The sequence below is a fragment of the Saccopteryx bilineata genome, chromosome 9 (genome assembly GCF_036850765.1).
Source record: "Saccopteryx bilineata isolate mSacBil1 chromosome 9, mSacBil1_pri_phased_curated, whole genome shotgun sequence".
Classification (NCBI taxonomy): Eukaryota; Metazoa; Chordata; class Mammalia; order Chiroptera; family Emballonuridae; genus Saccopteryx; species Saccopteryx bilineata.
Genome location: NC_089498.1, coordinates 92,091,317 through 92,104,833, shown reverse-complemented (window position 1 = coordinate 92,104,833; position 13,517 = coordinate 92,091,317). Strand labels below are relative to the sequence as shown.

At 44.0% G+C, this 13,517-nt stretch overlaps 1 protein-coding gene across 5 annotated transcripts in view; it reads right to left on the bottom strand.

The window, feature by feature from the left end:
- WDFY4 (WDFY family member 4) overlaps positions 1-13,517 on the bottom strand; it is a 313,461-nt gene that overhangs the window by 279,589 nt on the left and 20,355 nt on the right. For all 5 annotated transcript variants that reach the window (XR_010727052.1, XM_066242595.1, XM_066242598.1 and 2 more), the window contains exons 2-3: positions 13,178-13,428; positions 1,061-1,175 (exon numbers count right to left, since the gene is read on the bottom strand). Coding sequence is in view for 4 of the 5 variants with exons in the window: in XM_066242595.1 (XP_066098692.1) it covers positions 1,061-1,175; positions 13,178-13,411 (349 nt within the window). In the remaining variant the exon portion in view is untranslated. The remainder of the gene's footprint in view (positions 1-1,060; positions 1,176-13,177; positions 13,429-13,517) is intronic.

The window sequence follows — 13,517 nt, the reverse complement described above, 5'->3', positions numbered from 1 at the left end:
CCTTAGCATCTTTTTTTTTTTTTTTTCATTTTTTCTGAAGCTGGAAACGGGGAGAGACAGTCAGACAGACTCCCGCATGCGCCCGACCGGGATCCACCCGGCACGCCCACCAGGGGCAACGCTCTGCCCACCAGGGGGCGATAATCTGCCCATCCTGGGCGTCGCCATGTTGCGACCAGAGCCACTCTAGCGCCTGGGGCAGAGGCCACACAGCCATCCCCAGCGCCCGGGCCATCTTTGCTCCAATGGAGCCCTGGCTGCGGGAGGGGAAGAGAGAGACAGAGAGGAAAGCGCGGGGGAGGGGTGGAGAAGCAAATGGGTGCTTCTCCTGTGTGCCCTGGCCGGGAATCACCTTAGCATCTTTAGAGGACTTCTGCCTTCCCCACAACGCCCCCTGAACCTACACCAAACTTTCACACTCTGCCATATAAATCTCCTGGACAACAGCAGCCTTTAGCATGCAACACCACCTGTTCAACAACTATCAATGGCTCTATGTTGCTAAATAATCATTAGAACAGTTTTCTCACGATAGGTGTCCTGCAATCCAGAGTTTTCAGCTCATTTTCTGTGTCACATGCTACCTTATAATCCAGGGGTTCCTGCAGTCTGCACCATGCCCAAGCTGTTCCTTCCCCCTGAAACTCCCACCAGGGTCCAGCTCCATAAGTGGAAGAATGCAAGTCAGGAGACTCACAACAAAAAAATAAATGTGCTTTGACCTCTGTGTCTTTTCTGGATTGAGCTCTCCATTGAACACTTAGGTACACCTTTTATCTTAGCACTTCCTCCCAGAGTCCTTGGCCATGCATGCATGTGGTGTGTGTGTGCGTGTGTGCATGCATGTGTGCATGGTGCATGCGTGCGTGTGTTCCTCCCAAGAGCAGCAGAGGTCCCTAGGCCCCCCTTCCCTGCTCTGCTGGAACTGCGCCCACTGTTCTCTTTGGAAAACACTATGCTAATTGCACTAGAAAGAGAGGACAGAGCAGGAGGCCTGGGAGGAGTCTTCAGAGCTGTTTTGCTGTCCCATGAGTTTTCTTCAGGGCCTGTCTTCTCCTACCTGCAGGCTTTCCCACAAGCGCCTTCTGTATTTCTTGGGCTAGCTGATTGGAAACTTCTTTGGCCAGCTTTTGGAGACTGGGAAAGCAAATGATCCCCACAGAGTGTTCCCAGGCCTGAATGCAAACAATAGCACTTGGTCAGAGATGCTGCAGCTGTGGAGCTAGGACAGAGAGCCATCTCCCTCTCTTCTTGCCACCCCAAGCCAATGGCTCAACTTACTTTCCCAAGTGCATCCCCAAAACCACCATGTCACCTGCCCTCTGGCTTCCACTGTCTCCCCACCCCTGTGTCTGTGAATTCTCCCTCCAAACCCACAGGCCCTGGATATCTCCCCTGAACATCCAACAACAGAGCCAGACCCCCGTCTCCCCTGACTTGCTGCACTGCACCTCCTTGAGAGGCCTTGCCAAGCACCCGATGGGAAATTCCACAAGTGGTTCTGTAGGTCCCCTTCTCCCTCGCCTTTCTTAACCCATCTTTCTGCATCTCACTTATTCTCCTCTTTTCAGAATTCCCCCCAGTTTCTGCAGTAAACCTGTTCATAGGTCTGCTTTTCATCAGAGATTCCCTTTATTCTAGGGTGTCATCACAGGCCGAGTTCACTAGTCCTAGGATGCATAGAGTGCTCCCCAGACCCACAGTCAGAGTGGGGTGCCTACTCTTGGCTCAGGACTTGGGTTCCCAGAAATTTTCCATCCCAGATTCCAGGAACCACCAGGAAGACAGGTTCCTGTGCATATTCCTAGAAACTAGCAGCCTCTCTGAAATGTGAGTTTGTAACCCATTCACGAGCCATATAAGTTATATTCCTGCCTAAAAACCTGACCAAGTTTTTAAAACTGAGATCCTCCTTCTAGGGAAGGTGCAAAAGGCATCAGATACTGAAGGGAAGTAATTTCGATGTGCTTCCTTGCTACAGATACTATATATTTTTAAAAAATAAAAACCTTTAAAAATCTTCTATATATTAAAAGATGCTATACACCACATGAGGAGGCAAGCCACAGACTGGTAGAAAGTATCTGCAATGCATACAACTGACAGAGAAGTAACATCCAGACTACTACAAACTAATAAGGTAAAGACAAACAACCTGACTCCTAAAAAACAGTCAAATGAAACAAGTAACTAATGAAAGACAAAATAGATAGCAAAATGCTAATAATCCAAAAAATGTAAATTAAAGCTACAATGAGATATATTTTATATATTTCGTGTTGGTAACAATGAAAAGCCTGACAATATAAGGGTGAAAGTTAAGGACTACAGAACCCTCATGCTCTACTGATAAAGCGTCCCTTGAAAAGACCACTGTGAAGAAGTATGTAACCAATCCAAGGAAGTTAAAGGGCCACAGGTCCTACAGCCCAGCAATTCCACTCCTAGGTGCATCCCCTAAGTAAGGTAAGTCTGGCCTTGTGCACACAGAAATGTGGACAAGAAATACGTTTGCAACATTATCTGTGATTGTAAAAAAATGGAAAAAAAAATCTTAATGTTCACCAACAGGACCATGAATGCGTAATTCATGGCATATTCATTTATATAAGGATACTATATAGAACTAAAACAGAAATAGAGCTATATATATCAATGCAGATAAACCCCAGAAATAGAATGTTGAGTGGAAAGAGCAAGTTGCCAAACATGTGAAACCATATCTATATCTATCTATATCTAAATCTATATCTATATCATCATCTATACTTATATCACCTATGTCTATATTTATGTACATAGATATAGATAGATATAGATTAGATATAGATATAGATGATATAGATATAAATAGATACATTCTTGATAATTCAGCAGAATAGGGGTTATCATTGGAGAAAAGCAGAAGGGGAAGGAGGGCTAGATTGTGTGGTTTTAATTTATCTGAAATGTTTGATTTACTTTATATGGGTGGCGAGTACTTGGGTATTTATTTTGTTTTGAAAAAACTTTGTATCTAAAAATTGCTTTTATTTTCTGCCCTAAAAACAGAGCTGCCTCTTTCCTTTGTAATAAAAAAGCAGTACATCAGTACTTTGCTAAAGTTATAAAAATGTTAAATGTTAAACACTATTGCACATAGTAGACCTTCAATAAATATTTGATAATTGAACACATGATTATGAAACCCACAGTATACAGAATGATGGCCAAAAGTATTGTATGCTAGCATTGCACTAAACAGTCAGCCAAACATTTACATGATTGTTTGCCCTCATCCTCAAAACAACCCTTTGAGATTCGTGTTATTATTATTTCCACTTTACAGAAACTAAAGCTGAGCCTGAGGGTGAGCGCAGAGAACCAGGTAAGCCACAGAGAGAGGAGTTGAATTACTCCACACATGCCTAAGTAGCATGCGCACATCTAAGAATGTATGGCTACCACATGGAAATTCATTATCCCTTGGAAACATGAATCCCTGCAAAGAAAAAGTCCTTTGGAAAATTCTGTATGGTAAGAGTCTTCCCCTCCCCAGGAATGAGAACTCGGCTACGATGTCTTCCTAAAAAGATAAAATAAATAAAAAAATAAAAAAAACCTCCTGTGCCTTTTCCCCACACTGGCAAACCCCTTACAGACCAATTTACAGGCAATTGACTCAGAAGCATCTAGATCCTCTTTGAGCAGAGGGACTCCGGGAGGCACTCCACAATAAAGCAGATGGGGCCATTGTGAGTTGAACAGTAATTGTACACTCAGCCAGATCCTCCCCAGGCACACACTGCTTTCTGGGACCTCAACAGACACTTCTTAAAGCCATGTTAACTCTTTCCAGCCACTGGGGTGCCGTTTGGCGCACAGAGGCAATCATTTACTGAATGATACCATGGAGACCCCAAAGAGTTAAGGCAACTTTCAAAAGGACCTCATTTTTATGCCAGACTGGGACTTGCATGCTGAGAGAATATTGCTCAATATTTTTAAAAAACTTTTATTTACTCGCCTTATCTAAGCTTCACCATCATGCCTGTGGCTGTCCCCTCACATGGAAGGAAGAGAGAGACAGTGATGCTGTGGTCTCCAATGGAAAATAAGGAAGGACAAAAGCTCTTAAGGACATGGGAGAAACTCCCAGCTTTTGAATGACAAAGAACCTGATTGGTTTCCAAGTCTGACAGCAATATTTCTACTTCTTCATTACTGCAGTTTGGTGGTTTGGTCTTTAAGTGAGCTCAAAGCATTTTCAAGACTTTGCATGAATTTCCCTTGCTAGTGTGACACAGTTGATTCTCTCTTTTGTAAATTAAAAAAAAAAAAGTGATGCATCAAAAAAATTTATTGTTTAGCACAACAAAAATGTTGTTTTCCCCAAATGGGAATAAATCATGTCACAGGCCCCACTCTGAGGAGGAAGTCAGGAGTGAACAGGAGGGTGCTGACCTTCCCCATCCTCTCTGGACACCACACTTGGCAATAATAGTTGGTTGTCTTTGTTATTATACTTAATGTGACTTAGCTCTCACCCATTGTCAGTTGGGTCCATGCTTGATTTTTACAAAAATAATTAACGGCATGACCTCTGCACCACTGGCTAGGCAGTAAATCTAAGGTGACACTCCTGTGGACAGGCACATGTGCTGTGCACACACATACACATGTGCACATGCACGTGCACAAATACTCACTTCCGAGTACAATCAATCGAGTATTAGTGCCAATCTTTCCATTCTAGGGAATGAATACATTTCTCCTCGTGTTACCCACTATTCTGGTTGTCTATTACTATATAATAAATGACCTCAAAATTGAGTGGCTTAAAATAACAGCAATCATTTGTGTTTCTCGTGGACCTGCAGTATGGGCAGAGCTCCACAGGCGATGTCTCTGCCTCCTTTGGGTGAGGCAGCTCATAGGGGCTAAGAGGTCCACCTCCAAGAGCCACTCACATGGCTAGCAAATTGGTGCCGACTGTTAACAGCAAGTGCAGCTGCGAGGTCAGGGGCTTTATTCCTCTCCACATAGGTTTTTACATGGGGCTGCTTGGTCTTTCTCACAGCATGGCAGCAAGGTTCTAAGAGTGAATATTCCAAATGATGGAAAGAAGCTATAAGACTCTTGAGGCCTGAAAATGTCACTTCCACCTTCTTCCATTAGCCAGGCCATCACAAACCCATTCAGATCCAAGGGAGGGATACACATGGTACCTCCCAAAGGCAGCATGCGAACTCACGTGCAGCATCTCTAATCAGCCCCATCCACAGTTCTTCTTTTTTCCTCCACGTTTTCCTACACTCTTGGGTGTCTGTCCAAACAGTAAGGAATTTTCCAGTAATTACTGGGAATCCCCTCTCTCACTGCCTGCTTTCCCTCAGAGCATGTATTCTAAGCACAATCTTCAACAGCTATATCTGTAGCTTGAGCTTCCACCATGTCTACTATATATTAATGAATATCTCTATGCAATACAAGGACCTGAAGTGGTTCCCTTTGCCTCAAAGCAAACTCAACTGAAAGCCATCAGGATATGATATGTCCATGCTTGCTGGAGGAATGCCTTCTCCTCTTGGTGTGGAATCATATGATAGGAAAGGGTCTAGGAAGAACAAAGTCCAAGGTTCTTGGCAAAAAACAAACAAACAAACAAAAAAACCCTGCAAGACTATTGAATCCCTCCTAAAAGCACTGCTCTGCACACTGAGAACTATTTGTTCTCTGCTGCTTCCTGTGTGATGCAATGAAAGCTCCTCTATGTCTAGAAATTTCTGGAGTCAACTGTCCAAACATCCTGTGTGCAGGGGGTGGTATTTTTGTACCTAAAGGGAGCGTAAGTACTAGCCAGGCAGAGCAACTTCCCAGTGAGTCATGGGGTAGGAAGAAAACAGATGTGCCCTGTTTTACAAACTCCAGTGCAGTCTGAGGGAGCCCAGTGGTCAACAACACAGGTCTGGGCAGATTGCCCGGGTTAAGTTCTGGTCTCCACTAACTGGGTGATCTTGGCCAAGTTATATCACATCTCTAAACCACTCTTTCCTCATTTATGCAGCTGGAGTAAAAATAGCACTCCCTTCACAGGGTTGTTGTGAAGGTTTATAAACACTAAACAAAATACCTGGGTTAGTTAGCTAGAGCTTGGGGACAATTAACAGCTATCAGCAGTGAAAATGACCACTGTCCTGGCTTAGAACTTCGCTTTGACCTGTGAAGGGGAGTGAGGAGCTGGTAGAGTCTGAGAGCCTGCAGTTCTGAATGAGACTGTTTCTAATTCATCTGCCTCAGGGAAGCTTTTCCCTAGAGTTCTGATACCCTGAGACTCCATTCAGCAATTTCTTATTACCAAGACAGCAACCAAAATGTTGAGTAGGTTCATTCCTTAACACCCCACAGTTGTCCTTTAACTTTGGAGATAAGACAATCAGGCTAGAATTTAATTTGGACTCAACCAAGCTCATCTTTGTTAATGGATTTTCTTTTTCAACTTACCTAACAGGGATGTATGTTTAAACAATGACAAGGATAGAGAAGGAAATGTGCCCTCTGTTGTGGTTTGGAGAAATCAGGTGTCAGAAAAAGCCAAAGATGCTAAAAGAGATTCTTTGGGGAGAAGATGCCAAAGGAACACCTGTAAAGGACTCTGCTGCACAGACAACACCGATTGTCAAATCTCAAGACTTGCAGGGTGGAGGCAGGCCATGGCCACTGAGGTGAGGCACACACTTCCATCAGCCTTCACCAAACCCTTGCCTTGCTGGGTCTGACTGACAAGGAGCCTGGCTCAGTTACACAAGACTTCAATACCCAGGGACAGAACCCTTTCCAAAGAGGGGAGACAATTCAAAATTCAAAATCTCTTTTGTCCATTGTTTTAAAACAAGGAATATTCCAGATTATCTTAATTTTTCTTGGGCCCAAAATGAAAAAAGGTAGGAATAGAGAATTTAAAACCACCAAAAAATGTATTCCAGGACTCTTTTAAATGTGCTCAGGGAAAAGATCAATAAAACCAATAAACCCTGGCTAAAGTCACCAAGGAAAAAAAAGAGAAAGGACTCAAACCTCCCAAAAATAAAAGTCCAAGACCAGATGTCTACACTAATGAACCCTACCAAACATTCAAAGGAGATTTGCTACCTCTCCTTCTCAAAGTCTTCCAGAAGAAGAAGAAGAAGAAGAAGAAGAAGAAGAAGAAGAAGAAGAAGAAGAAGAAGAAGAAGAAAAAGCAATACTCTCTAACACATTTTATGAAGCCAATAGCCAATATAATCCTGATACCAAAACCTGGCAAGGACAGAACAAAAAAACAAACAAACAAACAAAAAAACTATAGACCAATATCTCTAATGAATACAGATGCAAAAATCCTAAACAAAATACTAGCAAATCAAATACAACAACACATTAAAAAAAATAATACATCATGATCAAGTGGAATTCATTTCAGGAGCACAAGGATGGTTCAACATACGTAAATCTATCAATGTAACACACCACATCAACAAAACAAAGGACAAAAATCATATGATCTTATCAATAGATGCAGAAAAGGTGGTCAATAAGATACAAAATGCATTTATGTTTAAAACACTCAATAAAATGGATATAGAAGGAAAGTACCTAAACATAATAAAGACCATATATGGAAAACCACCAGCTAATATCACACTAAATGGTGAAAAACTGAAAGCTTTTCCTTTGAAATTAGTATTAAGACAAGGCTGCCCACTCTCTCCACTCTTATTCAATGTAGTGCTGGAAGTCTTAGCCAAAACAATCAGACAAAAGAAAGAAATAAAAGGCATTCTTATTGAAAAAGAAGAAGTAAAAGTATCACTTTTTACAAATGACATGATCCTATATATAGAAAACACCAAAGATTCCACCAAAAAAACTATTAGAAACAATAAACCAATACAGTAAAGTTGCAGAATACAAAATCAATACACAAAAGTCCACTGTTTTCCTACATGCCAACAATAACACTTTAGAAAATGAACTAAAAAAATATTTCTTTTACAATTGCAACAAGAACTCACAAAGCTCAGTAACAAACAAGCAAACAATAAAAAGGAACCCATATTCCCTGCTGGTAGGAATGTAAACTAGTAGAGCCACTATGGAAGAAAGTATTGAGGGTCCTCAAAAACTTAGACAGAACTTCCACATGACCCAGCAATCCCTGTACTGAGTATCTACCTGAAAAATTCAAATATTTTGCTATACAAAGACAGATGCATCCCCATGTTCATCACAGCACTATTCACAGTGGCAACTACCCTCGATAGAGGATTGAATAAAGAAGATGTGATACATATATACAATGGATCACTACTCAGCCTAAGCAATGATATATTGCCATTTACAACAACATGGATGGACCTTTAGAATATTATGTTAAGTGAAATAAGTAAATCAGAAAAAGCTAGGATCTATATTATTTCACACACAGGTGGCATATAAAACTGAGACTTGTGGACATAGACAAAAGTGAAGTGGTTACCTGTGGGAGGAGGAAGGGAGTAAAGAGGGACAAATATACAGAGACAGAAAATGATGTGATTTTAGGTGATAGGTATACAGTGCAATCAACAGTTCAAATGGTATAGAGATGTTTACTTGAAACCTATACGCTCTTTTTTTATATTCACAGAGACAGAAAGAAAGTCAGAGAGAGGGACAGATAGGGATAGACAGACAGAAAGGGAGAGATGAGAAGCATCAATTCTTCATTGCAGCTCTTTACTTGTTCAGTGATTGCTTTTTCATATGTGTCTTGATTGGAGGGGCTACAGCAGAGTGAATGACCCTGAGCTCAAGCCAGTGACCTTTGGACTCAAGCCCGTGACCATGGGGTTATGTCTATGATGCCATGCTCAAGCCAGTGACCCATCGCTCAAGCTGTTGAGTCTCCACTCAAGCCAGATGAGCCCATGCTCAAGCCAGAGACCTTGGTGTTTGGAACCTCGATCTTCCTCATCCCAGTTCGACACTATCTACTGTGCCACCACCTAGTCAGACAAAACCTATGTGTTCTTAAGGACCAATGTCACTCCATTAATTTTAATTTCTAAATAAACAATAGATAGATAGATAGATAGATAGATAGATAAAAATGTGCTCAGGAGTCTCAGAGCCAGGTTGGGCCATGGTTTCTATGACAACTTATACATGTACAATGCTTTGATGTTAATGGCCACATTCCACAGGACATGACATAACTTTTTAAGTCCTGATATTTCCAAGTGGGTTCTTTATAGATGACCTTGAAGAACAGAGTTTCATGGTTATAAAATCCAGAAGAGAGTGGTCACAAGCTTGATTTCTTACACAAGGATCTGTATCCCAATGAATGTTTTCTATCTTCATCTCGATTTTCTCTTCAGCACACCTGAAAAAACACCTCCTACCCTTCCCCATGTCTCTTTCCACTACCTACTTTTAATTAAGAAGCCTGGGGGCTCTGGCTCTGGCTCTGGCTCTGGTTCTGGCTCTGGCTCTGGCACTGGCCCTGGCTCTGGCACTGGCCCTGGCTCTGGCTCTGGTTCTGGCACTGGCCCTGGCTCTGGCACTGGCCCTGGCTCTGGCTCTGGTTCTGGCACTGGCCCTGGCTCTGGCACTGGCCCTGGCTCTGGCTCTGGCTCTGGTTCTGGCTCTGGTTCTGGCACTGGCCCTGGCTCTGGCACTGGCCCTGGCTCTGGCTCTGGTTCTGGTTCTGGCCCTGGCTCTGGCACTGGCCCTGGCTCTGGCCCTGGTTCTGGCCCTGGCTCTGGCTCTGGCCCTGGCTCTGGCTCTGGCCCTGGCTCTGGCTCTGGCTCTGGCCCTGGCTCTGGCTCTGGCCCTGGCTCTGGCCCTGGCTCTGGCTCTGGCCCTGGCTCTGGCCTTGGCCCTGGCCCTGGCCCTGTTTCTGGCCCTGGCTCTGGCTCTGGCCCTGGTTCTGGCCCTGGCCCTGGCTCTGGCTCTGGCTCTGTCCCTGGCCCTGGCTCTGGCCCTGGCCCTGGTTCTGGCCCTGGCCCTGGTTCTGGCTCTGGCTCTGGCCCTGGCTCTGGCTCTGGCTCTGGTTCTGGTTCTGGCTCTGGCCCTGGCCCTGGTTCTGGCTCTGGCCCTGGCCCTGGCTCTGGCTCTGGCTCTGGTTCTGGTTCTGGCTCTGGCCCTGGCCCTGGTTCTGGCTCTGGCTCTGGCCCTGGCTCTGGCTCTGGCAAGGTTTCATTAGTCAGAACTTAATGAAAATAACATGTTTATCAATATATAGGGCTTAATAAAAAACACAGTGGTTCCTCGTCTATCAGGAGGTTAGGTTCCGGAAACCCTATGACAGGCGAAATGCCGCGAAGTAGCAACTTTATATTTATTTTATTATTTATGTATATTTAAGACTTTTTTTTTTTTTTGTATTTTTCCGAAGCTGGAAACGGGGAGAGACAGTCAGACAGACTCCCGCATGCGCCCAACCGGGGTCCACCCAGCACGCCTACCAGGAGCGACGCTCTGCCCGCCAGGAGGCAACGCTCCGCCACGACCAGAGCCACTCCAGCGCCTGGGGCAGAGGCCAAGGAGCCATCCCCAGAGCCCGGGCCATCTCTGCTCCAATGGAGCCTCGGCTGCGGGAGGGGAAGAGAGAGACAGAGAGGAAGGAGGGGGGTGTGGAGAAGCAATAGGCGCTTCTCCCATGTGCCCTGGCTGGGAATCGAACCCGGGTCCCCCGCACACCAGGCCGACGCTCCACCGCTGAGCCAACCAGCCAGGGCCTATTTTAAGACTTTATAGATCCTCCCCACACTCTTATAAACCTTTCCCTCACTGTTATTAAGATTTCCCACACTTATTTTGCTTATTTTACTGTAAAAATAATTAAAATAATAAATATGGAAAAATATCTATATACTGCAAAATCCAGCGATATAGCAAAAAGTCTGCAATACAAAATTAGATATATGTAATTTAAAAATCCACAATACAGTGAGATTGCAAAAATTGAACAGCGATATGGCGAGGGACGGCTGTATAGATTTTAAGAAATGATTAAAAGCCTGTGACATTCTGCTTCTCCAGGGTTCATCAGAGGTAGACTCCAGGGATCTGAAACGTAGTAGGTCATGCCAGTAGTTTGGGAGTCACGGTGACAGAATCTCAAACTGCATGTGTGTAGTTAGGATCCTGGAAGCTGGTAAAATGGTAATAGGGCCTATGTCTGCTTCCCATGTGCTCTGGACTTCACAGTCATCATCTGACCTCATCCTCACAGTCTCCCAGAAGAATGTTACTAATTACACTTTACAGATGAGAAAATGAGGGTCAGTCATATTTAGTAACTTTCCCAAGGATGCACAGATAATAAGCAATGAATCCAGGCCTTAAGCCCATGGGTCACTGTGTCTCCAAACACCAGGACAAGGTTTGGGGAGACATGGATGAATATCAAGGTTTAGTTGTAATAGGAACTACTACCTCATGGGGTCAAAAGCTCCCAATCCTATAGGGTCAGATAAGATGTTACAGAGTGAGGGAAAGGGGTAAACTAAGAGACCGAGACCACGTTCTGTCTAAAAGGGGTGCCCCTAACCATCTCCGTACAACTGCTGGTTCTACAGCTATCACAATTTTCAAGAGAAACTGGAAATCTGAGTTTTGGGTGAAAACAATCTCTTTTGGGGAAAAAAATAGCCAGTAATTCATTTTTAATTCCTACAAGCCAAATAAAACACATCTGAATGCTATCGAATATCCTCTGCTCTACACTGAATTCTCTTTAAGGGTGATACCTCTGTGTTCTTGACTCTCACAGTCCCAAGCCCTAGAACAGAGTATAGATGCTTAATAAATCGCCACACAGCAAGTGAAGGAATTCTCAAGTCAGCAATCTGGAGAGAGGCTAAGAAGTCCCAAGCCCTGGTGCTCAGAGTCAAAGTGCTTTCATCAGAGCTAGGCTGCCCAGAGGGTGGCGCAGGCACTGCACGGCTCGTGGACCCCACACGTGCCCTGTGGGTTTCAGTCAGGACAGGAAGCTGCTCACATCTTTCCTTTCAGAAGGCAAAGCCAACCTGAGAACTGGGTGAGACTGAGCTAGCTCCCAAAACCTGGGGTTGTCAGGGTGGGGCGTATAGAAACAAAAGGTCTGAGCCATCCCCCTAACTGAGCTCTTCTTTTCCAGTACATGCCCTACATCCCAATCTGTGAAATGGGACGAATGATGTATACAAGTACAAATCATGGATTGAAATGATGAGTTAATGAATAATAAGTTATCTAGCCCTTTTTTATTTTTAATTAAAAAATGTCTAAGTACTCAATGCCTCATAAATATGATCCCAAGAAGATTCTGAGTCATCTTTGGAAATCCTTAAATACTTCTGGTTAATAAGCTAGATGAAATATTAACAAAGAGGTTTCCCAATAAAAACCTGCCTAAGCCTCCATCAGTCTTAGTTTTTTTTCAATGTGAAAAGTACCTCATATTCTCTGTTCTTTTATTGTAGGTATATTTCTTGAATAATAACTCAAAATCAATCGTCAAGAAAAAATGAAGTCCTCACAAAAAGATGCATTTCCAAATGTACAACTAGCCTTCAATATATTCAGTGATGAGGCAGACCTCATTGTCAGAAGCTTTGTGCCAGGACAACAGGGAAAATCGGTTGTGCTCATGCTGTCCTCTGCAGCCACTAGCAGAGTGTTGGCCCAGTGGAGAGACTAGACTTCCCCCATGTGCCTGAGACCAGGAAAGGGAACACTGCTTAGGTGCTCCTCACTGACTACCCCTTAGTTTGCATTACTGGTGCAATTTGATGTTCCAGTTCTTCCAGGCCCTGGTGTTGGGATGACTGGTGTTTGAGATTACCAGCCATCCCTATGACGCAGGTCTCAAAGCACACACTCCTTTTCTAACTCCCAAAGGAGATGGCCTCTTCTCACTTCCAAGCTGGGACTGTGACTGAACAATATAACATGTTCAACTAAAGAGGATACCTTATTCCAGAGTCAGTTGTACATTCATTCCAAGCCCTTTCTCATCCTGGAGATGAGGCTTGCTTGCCATCTTTATTAAATTATAGAACCTTCTCCTCTAAGCAACCAGAGACTACTTCTGATGACATTCAAACCAGCCAGTGCCAGCTTCCAATCATTCCAAAAGTATTCTCAGAGCACTGCCTGATGGTATGGCTTCAAAACAAAGAATACTAACCTTTAAGAACAGTGGGAGAAGACTCAGCAGGCTCTTCTGACGTTCAGCTGGGCTCCTATTTGCCAACTGCTGATATTCCAGAAACTTTTGCTCTACCATCTCCCAGAGCACTGTGGGACCCTGGGACGGCCCTCCATGTGGGAGCTCAGCCTGAGCAGCATCAGGCTGGCCTTCGTTTTTGATCCTTGGCTTTTCAGCTCTGTCTTCAGCCTTTGAAACATCTTCTGCCTCCATGCCTGAGCAAAGTGGGTCTGGATTCAGAAAAACAACAAAAATGAAAAGTTCTTTCACAGCACTTCCCAATCGAGTGGGTTGCGGGTCAAGGCACTGCACCCATTCA